The sequence below is a fragment of the Theobroma cacao genome, chromosome 4 (assembly GCF_053813885.1).
Source record: "Theobroma cacao isolate CCN51 chromosome 4, ASM5381388v1, whole genome shotgun sequence".
Taxonomy (NCBI): domain Eukaryota; kingdom Viridiplantae; phylum Streptophyta; class Magnoliopsida; order Malvales; family Malvaceae; genus Theobroma; species Theobroma cacao.
In genome coordinates this window covers 36,031,138-36,047,646 of record NC_142642.1, presented here as the reverse complement: position 1 = coordinate 36,047,646, position 16,509 = coordinate 36,031,138, and the positions used below count along the sequence as shown (strand labels likewise).

Genomic DNA, 16,509 nt, shown 5'->3' with positions numbered 1-16,509 from the left:
TACGGATGAATTGGATAACCAATTCTGTTTTAAAATTATAATAAAGCAAAAAAAAAAAAAGTGTCAAGCAATAAAAAGCGAAACGACACCGTTAACTGCACGTTGCAATTAAGTTGATTGATGGAGGTTTAAGTATAATACCACGTCATCATCTAAAAAGTTCAATTAAAAGCCCACTAACCTAAAGGTAGATAATAATCAATTAGATTCTTTTCACAAATCCACATGACTCAATTTATGGAGTTAAAAGAGGAGGAAATAAAATTCATTTAATAACCCAAAAATTTACAAAACAGTAGTAGTAATAATAATAATAATAATAATAATAATAATTTAGACATTAATATAAACTCCCAAATATTGACTTACCAAGCTGATCAAATTACCACAGAAAATTTTCTACCTTGGACTGAATATTTTTTGATCTGCCTGTGAATAAGCTGCCATTTTTTTTTTGTTTTTGTTTTTGCAGTGCCTACCTTGAAACACCAAAGCTGTCACAATCAAATCCTATAAGAATCCCCAATTTCTTGAGAAAGTTTGCTTCCTTTCCCTACAGAAAAAAGGTTGACACAGTAGCCTGGTTTTTGGTGCTTGCTGGAAGAACCTTCCCCAGTTCAACAAAAAAGAAGAAGAACTGAGCTGATCCTTATTGTCCAAAGTTCCCACCTATTTTCGCTACTCCCAGTTTTCTTTTTTAATGCTTTGTTAACTCCCAAGTCTTTTTTTTTTTTTTAAATCTTCTTTTTGTTCCTTTATGGATCAAACATTGCTGCCAAATTTGGATGCCATAGAAGTGGAAGGAAAAGGGTTAGCTTTGTTCTTCTATAGAGATAAGGTAAGTTCTAAAAACTTTAACATTTTTCTTTCTTTTGTTAAAACCTTTAATGGGTCTCAATCTCACCAATAGTTTTGCAGTCACTAACTTTTGGTTTTGATTTATGGGTTTTTTGTTTGTTGGCATTTTGGTGGGTGTTAAAGCTTGGAGTTGATGTTCTTCAGAAAACAAATCCAATCCAAAAAATGTTTTCTCTTTTGCTGCCTGCTTTGCACAGTATTCTATTTTTATCGTTTTTTGGTACTAGAATAATATTTTGAGATTGGTTGTTGTTGTCTAAGGAAAACTCAGATTTCAGTTAAAAGTTTTTCTCTTTTCTTTCAAAGTTTGCTTGGTCTTCTTGTATATTCTTTGACGGAGAAAAGGTGTATGTGGGGTTTAGTTTAAACGGTTTTCATGTATTGGAGGCGGGGAATATACTATCCCGCCTTTGGATGGATTTTGTACATTTTTATCCTACACGCTATACTACTCCAAGCAAAATTCTCCTTCTGACTGATGAAGAAAGTTAGAGAATTGAATTTTAAAGTTTTATGTGCCAAAAAATTAATTGTCAGTAATTGCAGTGCTCTGTTTAATCTTGCATGTTTGGTGTTTTTGCTGGGTCATGAATCTCAATAGGATGGTAAAAAACATATTACCCCAGAGTCATCTCTCTACAGTATAATTCATTGTTTTTCTACTTATTTATATCTTTTGGCTCTGTCACTCTATAAGGTTACCTGTGTGGTGTTTTTTATGTGCTTATGATAGGTTACATGCCTGGAACGCGTGCTTGAAGATTGCAAGTCAATCAGATTTGGAAGAAAATAGGTAAGGATGAGGAATTGATTGGTTTATGTAAAACAGTTTCTTGCCTTTTACTTAGAGCTTAGTATTTTTAATTCTGTCAACATTAACATCGATTTCTCTCTTTTGTTCATTGCGCTTTAAGATTGATATATAAGGTGGTAGATTTGAAGATCCTCATCATTTGTGAAACAACGTTGCATTGGTTTTTTCTGATTTATTCCTAAACTCAGTAGTCTTCTCTTTGTGGTTGTCAGGGAGTTGCAGTGAAATGGTGGAGTTGTTGCTTCTATTGTCTCTTGGTTTGATGAACCGGTGACCGTGGGATTGGCTGAAAAGGTATGTTTTTTATGTTTGATTTTTTATTTGTCCCCCTTTTCAATTGTGTTTGAAAGTGTTGAGTTGTTTATGATTGGTTTTTCACTGTTGTCTGTTAAATTGATATTTTGAATAGATGGTTGAATTTGTGAATTCATGTTATATTAGAGTAATTGGGTTTCTAAATTTATAGTTGTTGGCCCCTTTTAATGAAATGTTACAAATGAATGTCTGGATTTTGAATTGTTTCTTTTCTCTTCTCGCTTAATGTGTCTCAATGTATTCTTCTAAAATATTTCTCTGTTAAAATGATGAATTATGGAATCTTTTATGCAGTTTTCATTGGGGGTGTTGAATAATTGAATACTATATTTGGGTTGTTACTTAATATTATGTTGGTTCTTGCATCTTGTGTTCTGGGAAGCGGAAATGATGTGTTGATGACTGGTCCTGAGGTCCTTGTGAATGTGATCAAAATTATAAAAATACTACATTCACTATAATTACGAAATTTTATGTGTTTTGATGTATACTATGGTGTGTATGTGGTTCTGTGGGGTTGTAATAGCAGCAATTGTTCTTGTGCAGGATACAGATTATTGCATTTAGTAAAATGTTGAGGAATTTTGAATCAAGAATACTTTTGGAAGTAGGATTTTGGAGGTTTTTGCTGCTTGCAGCTCTTCTAATTACCATAGCAGACGGACTAAATTCTGAGGGCCAATTGCTGCTAGAGCTTAAAAATAGCCTTCATGATGAATACAACTACCTTGGGAACTGGAAGCCCAGTGATGAGACACCATGTGGGTGGATAGGTGTCAATTGTACTTCAGATTATGAGCCAGTGGTCTGGTCTGTTGATTTGAGTTCAATGAATCTTTCTGGAACCCTGAGCCCTAGTATTGGTGGTCTGACCCACTTGACATTTCTTGATCTGTCTTATAATGGGTTCAGTGGAAATATACCCAAGGAGATTGGAAATTGTTCGCTTCTGGTCTTCCTTTATTTGAATAACAATCTCTTGAGCAGTCCAATTCCTGGCGAATTGGGTAAGCTCTCTTATTTGAGAAAATTGAATATATGCAATAACAAAATCTCTGGTTCTCTTCCAGAGGAGCTTGGAAATTTGTCCTCACTTGATGAGTTTGTGGCATACACCAATAACTTGACTGGCCCATTGCCCCGTTCTATTGGGAAACTCCAGAAGTTAAGAATATTTCGAGCAGGGCAGAATGCAATTTCTGGTAACATTCCTGCCGAAATAAGTGGATGTCAAAGCTTACAAATGCTTGGTCTTGCCCAGAACCGTATTGGAGGTGAACTGCCGAAGGAAATTGGAATGCTCGGAAGCATGACTGATCTGATTTTATGGGAGAATCAGTTATCAGGGCTTATTCCAAAGGAGCTTGAAAACTGTACAAGCCTTGAGACCCTTGCATTGTATGCAAATGGTCTTGTGGGGCAGATACCCATGGAGATTGGGAACCTTAAGTTTTTGAAGAAGTTGTATCTCTACAGGAATCAATTAAATGGAAGCATTCCTAGGGAGATAGGGAATCTATCTCTTGCAACAGAAATTGATTTCTCAGAGAATTATTTGATAGGTGAGATCCCAACTGAGTTCAGCAAGATAAAGGGTCTACACTTATTGTACCTATTCCAGAACCAGCTTACAGGTGTCATACCAAATGAGCTTAGTAGCTTGAGGAACTTGACAAAGCTTGATCTTTCAATCAATTATCTCACAGGTCCCATCCCTTATGGTTTCCAATATTTGACTGAAATGCTTCAGTTGCAGCTTTTTGACAATTCTCTGAGCGGTACCATTCCTGAGCAGCTTGGAGTATACAGCCCACTTTGGGTGGTTGATTTTTCAAACAACCATCTGGCAGGAAAAATACCTCCTTATCTTTGTCAGCATGCTAACCTTATTTTGTTAAACCTTGGGGCTAATAAGCTGTATGGAAATATCCCAACTGGGATCAAGAGCTGCGAGACATTAGTGCAACTTCGTCTGGTTGGAAACAAGCTTTCGGGGAGCTTTCCTTCAGAATTATGCAAACTGGTGAATCTTTCTGCTATTGAATTAGACCAGAACAACTTTACTGGACCTGTTCCTTCAGAGATTGGAAATTGCCGAAAGCTTCAAAGGCTTCATATTGCAGACAATCAGTTTACTTTTGAGCTGCCTAAGGAAATAGGTAATCTATCTCAACTTGTGACTTTTAATGTCTCATCTAATTTACTTTCTGGACGGATTCCACATGAGATAGTTAACTGCAAGATGCTTCAGCGACTTGATATCAGCCATAACAGCTTTGTTGATACTTTACCAAATGAGATTGGAACCCTTTCACAGCTTGAGATTCTGAAACTTTCAGAAAATAAGTTCTCTGGAAACATACCTGCAGCTTTAGGAAACCTCTCACGTTTGACTGAGCTGCAGATGGGTGGCAACCTGTTTTCTGGTCAGATACCCCAAGAGTTGGGTTCTCTTTTAAGCTTGCAGATTGCAATGAACCTCAGCAATAACAACCTCACTGGAAGTATACCACCAGAGCTTGGGCATCTTAAAATGCTGGAATTTCTCCTGCTCAATAATAATCATTTGAGTGGTGTAATTCCCAGCACATTGGAGAACCTGTCAAGTTTATTGGGATGCAACTTCTCATACAATAACTTGACTGGACCTTTACCTGCCATCCCATTGTTTCAGAACATGCCTGCAAGTAGCTTTATTGAAAATGAAGGGCTTTGTGGTAGGCCTCTTGAAGGTTGCATTGGAGATCCATCTTCTCCTTCTATGCTACCTGTGAAGAAGGGTACTCGAGGAAAAATTGTAACGGTAGTTGCAGGTGTTGTAGGTGGGGTCTCTATAATCCTCATTGTAATTCTTATATATCAAATGAGACGTCCACCTGAAATTGTTGCATCCTTGCAAGAAAAGGAAATATCATCTCCAGCTTCAGATATTTACTTTCATCCAAAGGACGGCTTTACTTTTCAAGATCTAATTGAGGCTACAAATAATTTTCATGAGAGTTATATTGTTGGAAGGGGAGCATGTGGAACAGTTTATAAAGCAGTTATGCATTCTGGACAAATCATTGCTGTTAAAAGGCTTGCATCAAATGCAGAGGGAAACAACATTGAGAATAGTTTTCGGGCCGAAATTCTAACACTAGGGAATATTAGGCATCGAAATATTGTGAAGCTTTATGGTTTTTGCTATCACCAAGGTTCCAATCTGCTTCTTTATGAATACATGGAGAAAGGTAGCTTGGGCGAAGTGCTTCATGGGGCCTCTTGTAGCTTAGAATGGCCCACTCGGTTCTTGATTGCCCTAGGAGCTGCTGAAGGTCTTGTTTATTTACATCATGACTGCAAACCAAGGATCGTTCACCGTGATATCAAGTCCAATAATATCTTACTTGATGAAAATTTTGAAGCCCATGTTGGTGATTTTGGTTTGGCGAAGGTGATTGACATGCCCCAATCTAAGTCCATGTCAGCAGTCGCTGGTTCATATGGCTACATTGCCCCCGGTAAGTTATGTCTTTGGTTTTGTAGTTTTATGACTAATTATTATTACCATCAGTCAAGACCATATGTAAAGATACCACTAACAGTGATATTGTTGCTATCTAATGCATTAAAGAATTTCTTTCTTTGTCTTTGTCTTTCTCTATAGATTTTTATTATTTATCTGCTTTATGCGGTCATTCACTTGAAATGGGATATTTAGTTGTGTCCAAGTGATCTAGAACATATTAATTTTCAGTGCTAGTGAATAGAGAATTTAAGATCTAATTAGGGTGAGGCATGTAATGATCGGTCTGTTTGTCCCATTTTTCTTATCTTTCCCATGCTCTGTGGACATTTATATTGATATTTTATTGTTTTAGATGATTGACATTGTATCTCTTCTTTATGACAGAATATGCATACACTATGAAGGTTACAGAAAAATGTGACATCTATAGCTATGGGGTTGTTCTGCTGGAGTTGTTAACTGGAAAGACTCCTGTACAGCCATTGGATCAAGGAGGTGATCTTGTCACACATGTGAGACATTATGTTCGTGACCACTCATTGACTGCTGGCATATTGGATGATCGCTTAAATCTTGAAAATAAAAGTATTGTCAATCACATGATTACTGTCTTAAAAATTGCTTTAATATGCACTAGCATGTCTCCTTTTGATCGGCCATCCATGCGGGAAGTTGTGATGATGCTTATAGAATCTAAAGAGCAAGAACACAACTTGGTAATGTCTCCAACTTATGAGCTTCCTCTGATGGATAATGCTCATGAAAGTGCGTGACTACTCCCAGTTTCCATTGACAGAGATGGTTTTTTCTGCTGATTCTTCCGCAATCATTTTACCCCGCAAGATTATAATAGCATTAAAGAAAATGTTAGACTGAAAGCATCTGTTGATAGCTAATGGGAGTAACTGATGTCCCCAAAATTCTCTAGTTGATTCACCAGTCAATACAATGTAGTAACACCAGTGTACAGATACAAGTGTATCTCAAACATTCTGATATGAAATTAGATTTTCTGAAAATGGTGCAGCTCTTTCAATTATACAACAGTTTTAGGCCACTTATCTGTTTGTGCAATTGAACCCCTGGGAGTTGCCTAGTGATTGATTTTCCTTGTAGACAGGATCAATTTGCACGTGACCAACTTGGTCCAAGCCAACGAATTGAAGCTTTTGGTTAAAGGCATCTTGTCACTTGCAATATTACTTGCCAAAGCCTCAATTGACTATATATATTGTTAGCAACTTGAGCAGATTTTACATTGGTCAAGAAAATCTCGAGGAAATTCTTTCCTTAATTTCCATCCCTTGCGGAAATAGTTTCACAAGAATTAAAAATAGGTAAAAATATCCAATACCGAAGAAGGTTACACAGAAATTCCTTCTCTCGAGATATTGCCTGTAAATTCTCCACTCCAGCATACCATCAAACCATCCTCATTCATAATATTCCTAGCACATAGTCATGAAAAGCCTTTCATCTTAGATGTTTAGAGTATATTTTAAAGTATATTTGTATCTTCTCTCAATAGTGAAAAATAGGGTTTTTAAATTTATATATAAATTTCACCACATATATAATATATAAATATATAAATTATTTGGGCACAGGCAAACTGAGTCAATGATGGCAAATGCTATTGGCAGTTGTGATGTAGTCGCCCACGGAGGTTGCGCAATAGACGAATGCTTCAATGGTTGCAGCATTAAATACGGGCAAGATGCTCCTGGATTTTGCTATACCATTACCACTCCCGATGATACTTACATCTGTCATCGCTTCTGTTAGTATTATTATCTGCATCTTTTTATTATTTATAAATAAACTGATGTTTACAATCCAAAATGCTTTGGATTTGAATCAACATAATTGGTGTTTAGAGTTGATTAGTATTACCATTGACCTATATATGTCAAAAAAAAAAATACAATTTTGATTATAATGAATTGGTTCTTAATAGTAAAAATAATAAATACTTTGATTATAATTATTTTCAATCATAATTTCTTATTGCAAGTGCCAATTAGAATCTTAACACCAAATTGAATTTTGATTCAAGTAATAAAAGATAAAATGCATTTTGAGTATAAATTCTAAATTCAAATTATAATGTTTGCTATGATGAAAAGAAAATATAAAAATTTCTTTGCTATGATTTACCATTCAAATTAATTCAAACTTTCTTGTCTACATGTAACCGTAACATATTCTTTATGTACAAGTTGCCATGACATGTGTCACCCTTTATTATCGTTTATTGAAATTCATCTAACATTTCTTAATATAGGTAAAATTTTCTCGAGTAGAGTTATAAGGAGAAGATTCCAGTGCCCTTGATATCTCCCCAGTAATAAGAGCAACCGGCTGCTACAGCAGGACACTGTTCACAAGAAGAAATCAGTAGCATCAAAGGTACCCTCATGGAAATTTGATATAAATTTTTCTTCATCCTGGACGCTCACGCTCATTTCTCACTGTTGTCGATTTGAACGAAACAAATGTAGAGTGTCCAAGTTATTTCTTCCTACTTTTCTCGTGTACACATATTGTTCCGCATTATGTAGCCTTCATATGATTAAATGATCCATTTGTCATCCATCCTTTGAAAACAAGACCCATTTGTACATATCATATCAACATAATCGGCAATCGGAGGTCTATATCAAGGGCCTTCAAATTCTAGAATTCATTTTTCTTTTACTTTGTCATCAAATATATTATTAGCTTTTTTATTTTACATTGCAAAACCAACAACCTCTAAAATATGACATATATTTAAGGGTAAAGAAATTCTATTATGGATAATAGATTTTCCAATATTAATAAACTGTTTTTTTTTTTTTTGAAAAGTGATTTTTATTGATCACAAGTCACAACATCAACATGCCATTTTGAGTCTTAAACTTAACCGCAAAAGACTCCTCAAGCTGTGCCATTATACTTGAGAGGAATGGTAGCATTACAAGATAAAGAACCTAAACACTCTAAAAGTTACTCAATACAGAGCATTTTGCTCATAATCAAAAGCAATTGGCAGCCTACACAAAAACAGCTCTGCCACTAATCAGAAACAAAAGACTTCAAGAGGGAAGCAACCAAAGCGAGCCGGCCAGAAGGAAAAGGACACCCAAAAAGCACGCAGAAAAGACCAAGGCAGCAAGCTACTCCCTCGAAAAGCGGTAAACACAAGCATCCTCAGAATCAAGACTCGAAGATGAAGTTTCTCAAATCGTAACAGACTGGCCAGCAGAGTTAAGTGAGAGCAATACTCCGAGCATCAGCCGAAGATACGCACCAACGACAAAGGGCAAGAGAAGCATCACGTAACAACCCGCCAGCTCAACCAGAGACTTGGGACAGCCTGGCTTTGTCCAAAAGAGCAATATATATATATATATTTTAATAAAAAATAATATTTTAAAAAAATTTTAAATCATTTAAATAAGTTTTGATGTTTCTATTATATTCAATCAAATTTTTTATATTTTTATTTTAAATAAAATAAACTCTTCTAGTAACTTTGTTTTAAAATATGTAATCAATATATTATGTATCTTTTTTTGAATAAATTCAGAGTTTCTTTTCTTATTTATGTTGTGAAATTATAAAACACAGTACAACTTTAAAGTTGGACGTTGATTTTCATACTTTTGAAGTATCAGATTGTATTTAGAATACTTTACAAAGACAAATGCTTCAAAGTCGTAGTTTTATTAATTCCAATTAACTTATCATTCTGCTTTTATTGGGTTCAGTGGATCAATGGGGAGGAACTAACCAGAAATGTAAACGTCTGGGTTGTCAGCCCAATAGTGATTGATATTCTTGAAGGCAGTAGATAGCTAGGATCTATTTGAAAAGCCCATCGATTTGTACATGACGAGAAGTGGTTATAGACAACTTGGTCCAAGCTAAGCTCAAAGCTTGGAAACAAAGCCGACGAATTGAAGCTTTTGGACTTAGTTACCGTTCCACCGCGTCCTACATTCTTATACATGTTCTTGGGCTTAGAATTTAATAGCCTGAGTTATATTTCGAAAAAAATAAAACCTGAGTCCTTTAATCCAAACCCTACCTATTAGTCTATTACTATTAAATTTCTTAAATGAGGGAGATAACTCATTCACAAGTTTACCGGATTTTTTCCTTCTCTTTTAATTTAGATGACTTTAATTGTATCTTTATTTTTACATTTCAAATTCAAATCTCATCATATGTGGATTGAATCTAATTTTATGTTAATTTTATTTGATTTAGTCGTTTGTTTAATTGTCTATTGATTTTTTCAACGGATATACTATTTGATATGTATATTAAAAATTACTTGATTGAAATTGTAATTTCTACTCGTAATATGTAACCTTATAAAATAATCTTCTATATGATAGTACATTTTGCTATTGGAGATTCACTTTCCAAAGGTTATCCTTTAAATTAACCTTACCCTTAAATGTTTAAGGGCATTTTGAGTTTTTCTTCTTCTTCCTTAAATTGACACGTATAGTTAGCTTTTTTTGTTTCTTGTAATGCACCACAATAAATTTGAATAATAAATTGTACTGCCCTCCTTTGGTCAGACTGTTGGCATGTTCTTAGAACATATAAAATGTAGTTTGGAGGGCCGGGGATGGCCAATCCAATCCTGGTTGAGCTCAAGAACAGTTTTCACGACGAAGTGAAGAATCCTGGAAATTAACTGGAAATCAACTGATCAGACACCATGTGGGTGGGTAGGTGTCCATTGCTCTCGAGATTTGAAATTGGAATTAGATGGTTTCTGGTCTTTCTTTATTTGAATTGAATGATAATCAGTTAAGTGGTCCAATTCCTGGGGAATTGGGTACTACTAATTCTTTATCATATGTATTAAAACTTTAGTATCAACTTCAAACTGCACATTGCGTTATAACCCTTATATTTGGGAAGAAGCAAACCATCTTTGTCAAAATAATCTTGAATATCCTTGGACGTCGTTAATCGTGTTCTAAATATTAAAATCACATCTTTTATTCCAGGGAACTTTTCAACATCAGTATTCCTGGAGGTTCATGAATGCCTTTTTCTTCTTTTTGAAAAAGTTATGTTCGTGCATTCATTTCAAAATAATTCCATGTTAAAATGATGAATATTTTGGTTTCATTCTGCAATACCGTGTGGAATACGTGAATTCTGTGGATTATCATTATGAATGACCTTGAATTCCTCATCATTAATTCATTGGTTAATTACTAATGCGCCTGTGGGTGCGAAATGCTAATGCAGAGATTCCATGATTAACAGCACTGATGAAATATGATAGTGAATTTGGGTCCTCTACCATCTACTGCTGTATCTAAGGAAGGTTGACAAAATAGATTCTGTCAAGTCAATAAATTAAAGAAAAAATATATTCAAATGATCAATGGATTTGGAGCAAACGGTCTACATATAGATCATTAAATCAAGAATCACAAAATCTGCATATGTTTTCTTCTTTAGTACGTACATGAAAATGTTGAGCAATTTCGAACCAAGGAGACTCTTTGGAGGTAGGTTGATGGAGTTGTTACTTGTTGCGACATTAGTGCTTAGTGTTTCAGAGGCGCTGAATTCTAAGGGAAAATATCTGTTAGAGTTGAAGAAGAGTATTCACGATGAATTCAACCAACTTGGAAACTGGAAACCCACTGACGAGACCCCATGCAGGTGGATAGGCTTCAATTGCACTTCCGACTACGAGCCACGGGTGTGGTGTGTCGATTTGATTTCAATGAATCTTTCTGGAACCCTGAGTCCTAGTATCGGCGGCCTGACCCACTTATCATATCTGGATCTGTCTTATAATGAGCTCCTGGGACCTATTCCAAAGGAAATTGGAAATTGTTCACTTCTTGAGTTCCTTCATTTGAAAAATAATCAGTTCAGTGGTCCAATCCCTAATGAATTGGGTAAGCTCTCTTATTTGAGAAGTTTGAATATATGCAATAACAAACTCTCTGGACCTCTTCCGGAGGAGCTTGGAAATTTGTCTTCACTTGATGAGTTTGTGATAGACACCAATAATTTGACTGGACCATTGCCTCGTTCTATTGGGAACCTCCGGAAATTGAGAATAGTCAGAGCAGGTGACAACGCAATTTCTGATAAAATTCCTGCAGAAATAAGTGGATGTCAGAGCTTACAAATGCTTGCCCTTTCCCTAAACCATATTGGAGGGGAACTGCCCAAGGAAATAGGAATGCTGAAAAACTTGACCGATGTATGGTTATGCAATAATCAGTTAACAGGGTTTATTCCAAAGGAAGTTGGAAATTGTTCGAAACTTCTGACCCTTGCTTTGTGTGCAAATGGTCTTGTGGGGCAGATACCAATGGAGATCGGCAAACTAAAGCTGCTGAAGAGCTTGTTTCTCTACAATAATGAATTGAAAGGAAACATTCCAGAGGAAATTGGGAATTTATCTCTTGCAACAGAGATTGATTTCTCTAACGATTATTTGACGGGTGGCATTCCAACTGAGTTGTGCCAGAACCTCAAGTTTTCGGAGAATTTTCATCTCTTTGCCAATAAATTGAATGGAAGCATTCCAAGGGAGATAGGGAATCTACCTCTTGCAACAGAAATCGCTTTCTCAAGAAATTATCTGACAGGTGAGATCCCAACTGAGTTCAGCAGGATAAATGGTCTACGCATGTTGAGCCTCTTCGAGAACCAACTTACTGGTGTCATACCAAATGAGCTTTGTAGCTTGAGGACTTGACAGTGCTTCATCTTTCATTCAATTATCTCACAGGTCCAATTCCTTATGGATTTCAATATTTTCCTGCAATGTCTGCTTTGTATCTTTCTAACAATTTTTTAAGAGGTACCATTCCTCAACAGCTAGGACTCTACAGCTCACTTGAGTTTGTTGAACTTTCAGAGAACCATTTGACAGGAAAAATACCTCCTCATCGTAGTCGTCATACTAAACTTTATTGGTTAAACCTTGAGTCTAATAAGCTCTACGGAAATATCCCCGTTGGGGTCAAGAACTGTGCAAATTTATGGGCACTTCGTCTGGCTGGGAACAAGCTTACCGGTAGCTTTCCCTCGGACTTGTGCAATCTGGTGCAGCTTTCTACTATTGATTTGGACCGGAACAATTTTACAGGACCAGTTCCTGTAGAGATAGGCAATTGTACAACGCTTCAACGGCTCCAAATTGCAGACAATCGCTTCACATCCGAGCTGCCTAAGGAAATAGGCAAATTGTCTCAACTGGTAATTTTTAATGTCTCGTCCAATTCGCTCAAAGGACAGATTCCACTCGGGATTGTTCATTGCAATACGCTTCAACGACTGGATCTCAGTCATAACGGATTTTCAGGTACTTTGACAAATGAGCTTGGAACCCTTTTGTTGTGGAAATTGTCCAAAAATCAACAAAGATAAAATTCAGAGAAAATAAGTAAACAGAAAAACACAAAAATTTACGTGGTTCGCCCTCTTGCCTACGTCCACGGAGTGAAACCGTTCTTCTATTATTGAGAATTTAAAGTACAATAAATTAACCTTTATGGTTCTCCAAAACAACCCAAGATCCCTTGCACATTCTTCCTCAATAACCTCTCAAGAACATTCACTCAAACCACTCTAGCTCCACCTAAAGCAAAAGATAGAGTTACAAGATGTTCCCACTATAGAGCTCTCAAAGCACTACTTTCAATTCTAAAGCCTAAAAATCTACTTTTATAGTATAAAAGTCAAAAGTAGAATGTGATTAGGATTCGATGTGGAATAAGAAGTTTAAAACCATACAACTACTTAATATTGTATACAAACAAAAATCCTAATCAAATAAGATCTAGAATTCTAGTCAACCTAAAACTCAACAAATCTCCACCTTTGACTTGAATTCAAACTCTTTAAACCTCTTCCACTAGTCACACCTAATTGCAACTTCCTAACTCCACCTACTTTCCAACACCTTGAACAACTCTCCAAGCACAAGACTTTCTAAATCATTAGCCTTTATAATTACTATGACTACACATACCGAATCAAGCATGGTCCAACACTTGATTCCACAAAACGGCCAATGCACCTGTGTAGCCGTCAAGTCAATGGCACTAATTGACTTCGGAAAGGGACCTCGACGACCCTTCCAATTCACTACTGGCAAGATTTTTCGTCCTTTCACCATCGTCTACACCATGGGAACCTTTCATCACCTCATCGACAAACGAAATCTCACTTTGGTAGCTACCATCCCTTGTGCACTGTTCCCATCCTTTCGAGGCCTCACATTCTAGACGATACAAGCCATTATGCAAATTCCCCCTCATCAGGACCACGTCGCCTTGTGTGACTTTTACTACTCCATCACAAGCAGAATATCCATACTCTTTGGAGTCTAACAGGCTCAATGATATTAGATTCTTACGCATCTTTGGGACATAGGCCACACCACCCAAAGAGCGCACAACCCTATCAAACATTTTGATTTTCACCACTCCAATACCCATGACCTTCACTATTGACTTGTTACCCAAAGTCAAATTCCCAGCCACCCCTTCTTGAAGTAAATCAAAACAATCCTTTTGATAACATATGTGAGTAGCAGAAGCAGAATCTAAATACCAATCAGAATTTGCATCCATATTTTCTGAAATTGTAAGGACATCACAATCATCACCTTCAGCAACGAAAGCACACTCACCTTTGTTCTCGTTACTTTCATCTCCTTTTGTAGGACAATCCCTTTTAATATGCCCATACCCTTTGTATTTAAAGCATTGAACATTGTTGGATCTAGACTTGCCACCCTTAGATCCCTTACTAGTTGACTTTCTCCTATTAGCCTCAATTACTAATGCCAAGCCATTTGGATCTCTATCCCCTTCTTTACTTTTCTTTCGGGCTTCACGAGACATTAACGTTGCTTATGCTTGTTCTAACGTTATTGTATCCATCCCACATATAAGAGATTCCACAAATACCTCATAGGAGTCTGGAAGCGAAGCCAAGAACAATAGTGCCTTTTCTTCTTCCTCCACCTTGACATCAACCTTTTTCAACTGATCAATGATTCCATCGAATTCATTCATATGCTTCATGAGGTCTCCATTTTCTTCCATTTTTAAGCGATACAACTTTCGCCTAAGCTGCAACTTGTTAGAAAGACTTTTCGCCAAGTAAATTTTCTCTAACTTTGCCCATAATCTTAAAGCAGAATCCTCATCAATAACATGATTAAACACATTATCTCCAATGCAAAGCTGAATAGTGCTCACATACCTTTGCTCCAACTCTACCCATTCAACATCCTTCATGTCATCTGGTTGCCCTTCCTCCTTTCCTAGCAAGGGACGCATTAAACCTTGCTGTACAAGGAGATCTTTCATTCTTCTCTACTACTGCGTGAAACTATTCTTCCCATCAAACTTCTCAATTGAAAAATTCGTAGAACTAGTAACTTTCGACATCCTTGTTGAATTTTGAATTTACCGAACCTGAAGCTCTGATACCAGTTTGTTGTGAAAATTGCCCAAGAATCAACAAAGATAAAATCCAGAGAAAATAAGCAAACAAAAAAACACAAGAATTTACGTAGTTCGGCCTCTTGCCTACGTCCACGGAGTGAAACTGTTCTTCTATTATTGAGAATTTAAAGTACAATAAATTGACCTTTATGGTTTTCCAAAACAACCCAAGATCTCTTGCACATTCTTCCTCAATAACCTCCCAAGAACATTCACTCAAACCACTCTAGCTCCACCTAGAGCAAAAGATAGAGTTACAAGATGTTCCCTCTCTAGAGCTCTCAAAGCACTACTTTCAATTCTAAAGCCTAAAAATTCACTTTTATAGTATAAAAGTCTAAAGTAGAATGTGATTAGGATTCGATGTGGAATAAGAAGTTTAAAACCATACAACTACTTAATATTGTATACAAATAAAAATCCTAATCAAATAAGATCTAGAATTCTAGTCAACCTAAAACTCAACACCTTTCGCAGCTTGAGCTTCTGAAACTTTCAAAAAATAAATATTCGGGACATATTCCTGCATCTTTAGGAAGCCTTTCTCATTTAATTGAGCTGCAGATGGGCGGTAATCTATTTTCTGGAGAGATAGATCGAGAGTTGGGTTTTCTTTCAAGCTTGCAAATTGCGATGAACCTCAGCTACAACAATCTCACCGACAATATACCATCGGAGCTCGGGAAACTTTCTTCGCTTGAAGTCCTCCTGCTCAATAACAACCATTTGAGTGGTGAGATTCCTACAACATTTCAAGACCTATTGAGTTTAGAGGAACTCAACTTCTCATACAAGAACTTAAGCGGGCCTTTACCCGCCATACCGATGTTTAAGAACATGAATTCCTGCAGCATTTTCGCAAATCCACCATATAAGGGAAATCCTCTTTCTTTATCCAATGCCACCGACAAAAGCTTGCTCTGCTGTTGGAGGACAACCGGTTTTGGCAAGAGCGGAGCTAGCCAAATTTTATTGGGGGTCAAACATAATTGAGTAAGAGTTAAAAATTTTAAAAAATTAATATGTTAAATTCAATCAATAATAAAAATATGAAACTAAATACAAAACTATAATTTGTAAAATAAAAATAGTTAAAAACGATATATAAAATTAATAATATTTTCTTATATAATCAGAATTATTTAAATACTATATATTCAAGAGAGTTTCATTTTAACTAAACATATAATGTAAAGCATATAAAGAAAATATACTCAAGTTAATTTCTTTTTACATAATTAGGATTAATAAAAAAATGATACGTTGATGAAATTTTAAGTAACAATGTAATACTACAATTTATATTTGAGAACTATATAATAATTTATTAATTTTTAAAGATTAAAGTCATAGAAAATAAAATTTGTGTAACATAAAAAAAAAGAATATAACAAGTAGAAGGTAGATACCATATATTACATAACAAAAAAAGAAAAAAAAAAGAATATGATTAATAGTTTGTAGAAATTTAAGAAAGAATATTTATAGAAACTTATAACATATGAACAAAT

General features: G+C 35.8%; 1 protein-coding gene and 1 pseudogene across 2 annotated transcripts; both read left to right on the top strand.

The window, feature by feature from the left end:
• The first annotated feature begins 457 nt into the window (after window positions 1-457).
• LOC18602813 (uncharacterized) lies at window positions 458-6,517 on the top strand. 2 transcript variants are annotated; one of them, XM_018119955.2, is made up of 5 exons: window positions 458-838; window positions 1,592-1,651; window positions 1,885-1,966; window positions 2,541-5,490; window positions 5,883-6,517. In XM_018119955.2, exons 4-5 carry the CDS (start codon window positions 2,559-2,561, stop codon window positions 6,269-6,271), a joined length of 3,321 nt encoding a protein of 1,106 aa, XP_017975444.2. In that variant the 5' UTR covers window positions 458-838; window positions 1,592-1,651; window positions 1,885-1,966; window positions 2,541-2,558; the 3' UTR covers window positions 6,272-6,517. The 2 variants fall into 2 exon arrangements, with proteins under 2 accessions (XP_017975444.2, XP_007034487.3); XM_007034425.3 differs by having other exon boundaries at window positions 2,534-5,490.
• A 4,469-nt stretch (window positions 6,518-10,986) lies between these two features.
• Window positions 10,987-15,991, top strand: LOC18602812 (uncharacterized; annotated as a pseudogene).
• The last annotated feature ends 518 nt before the right edge of the window (window positions 15,992-16,509 follow it).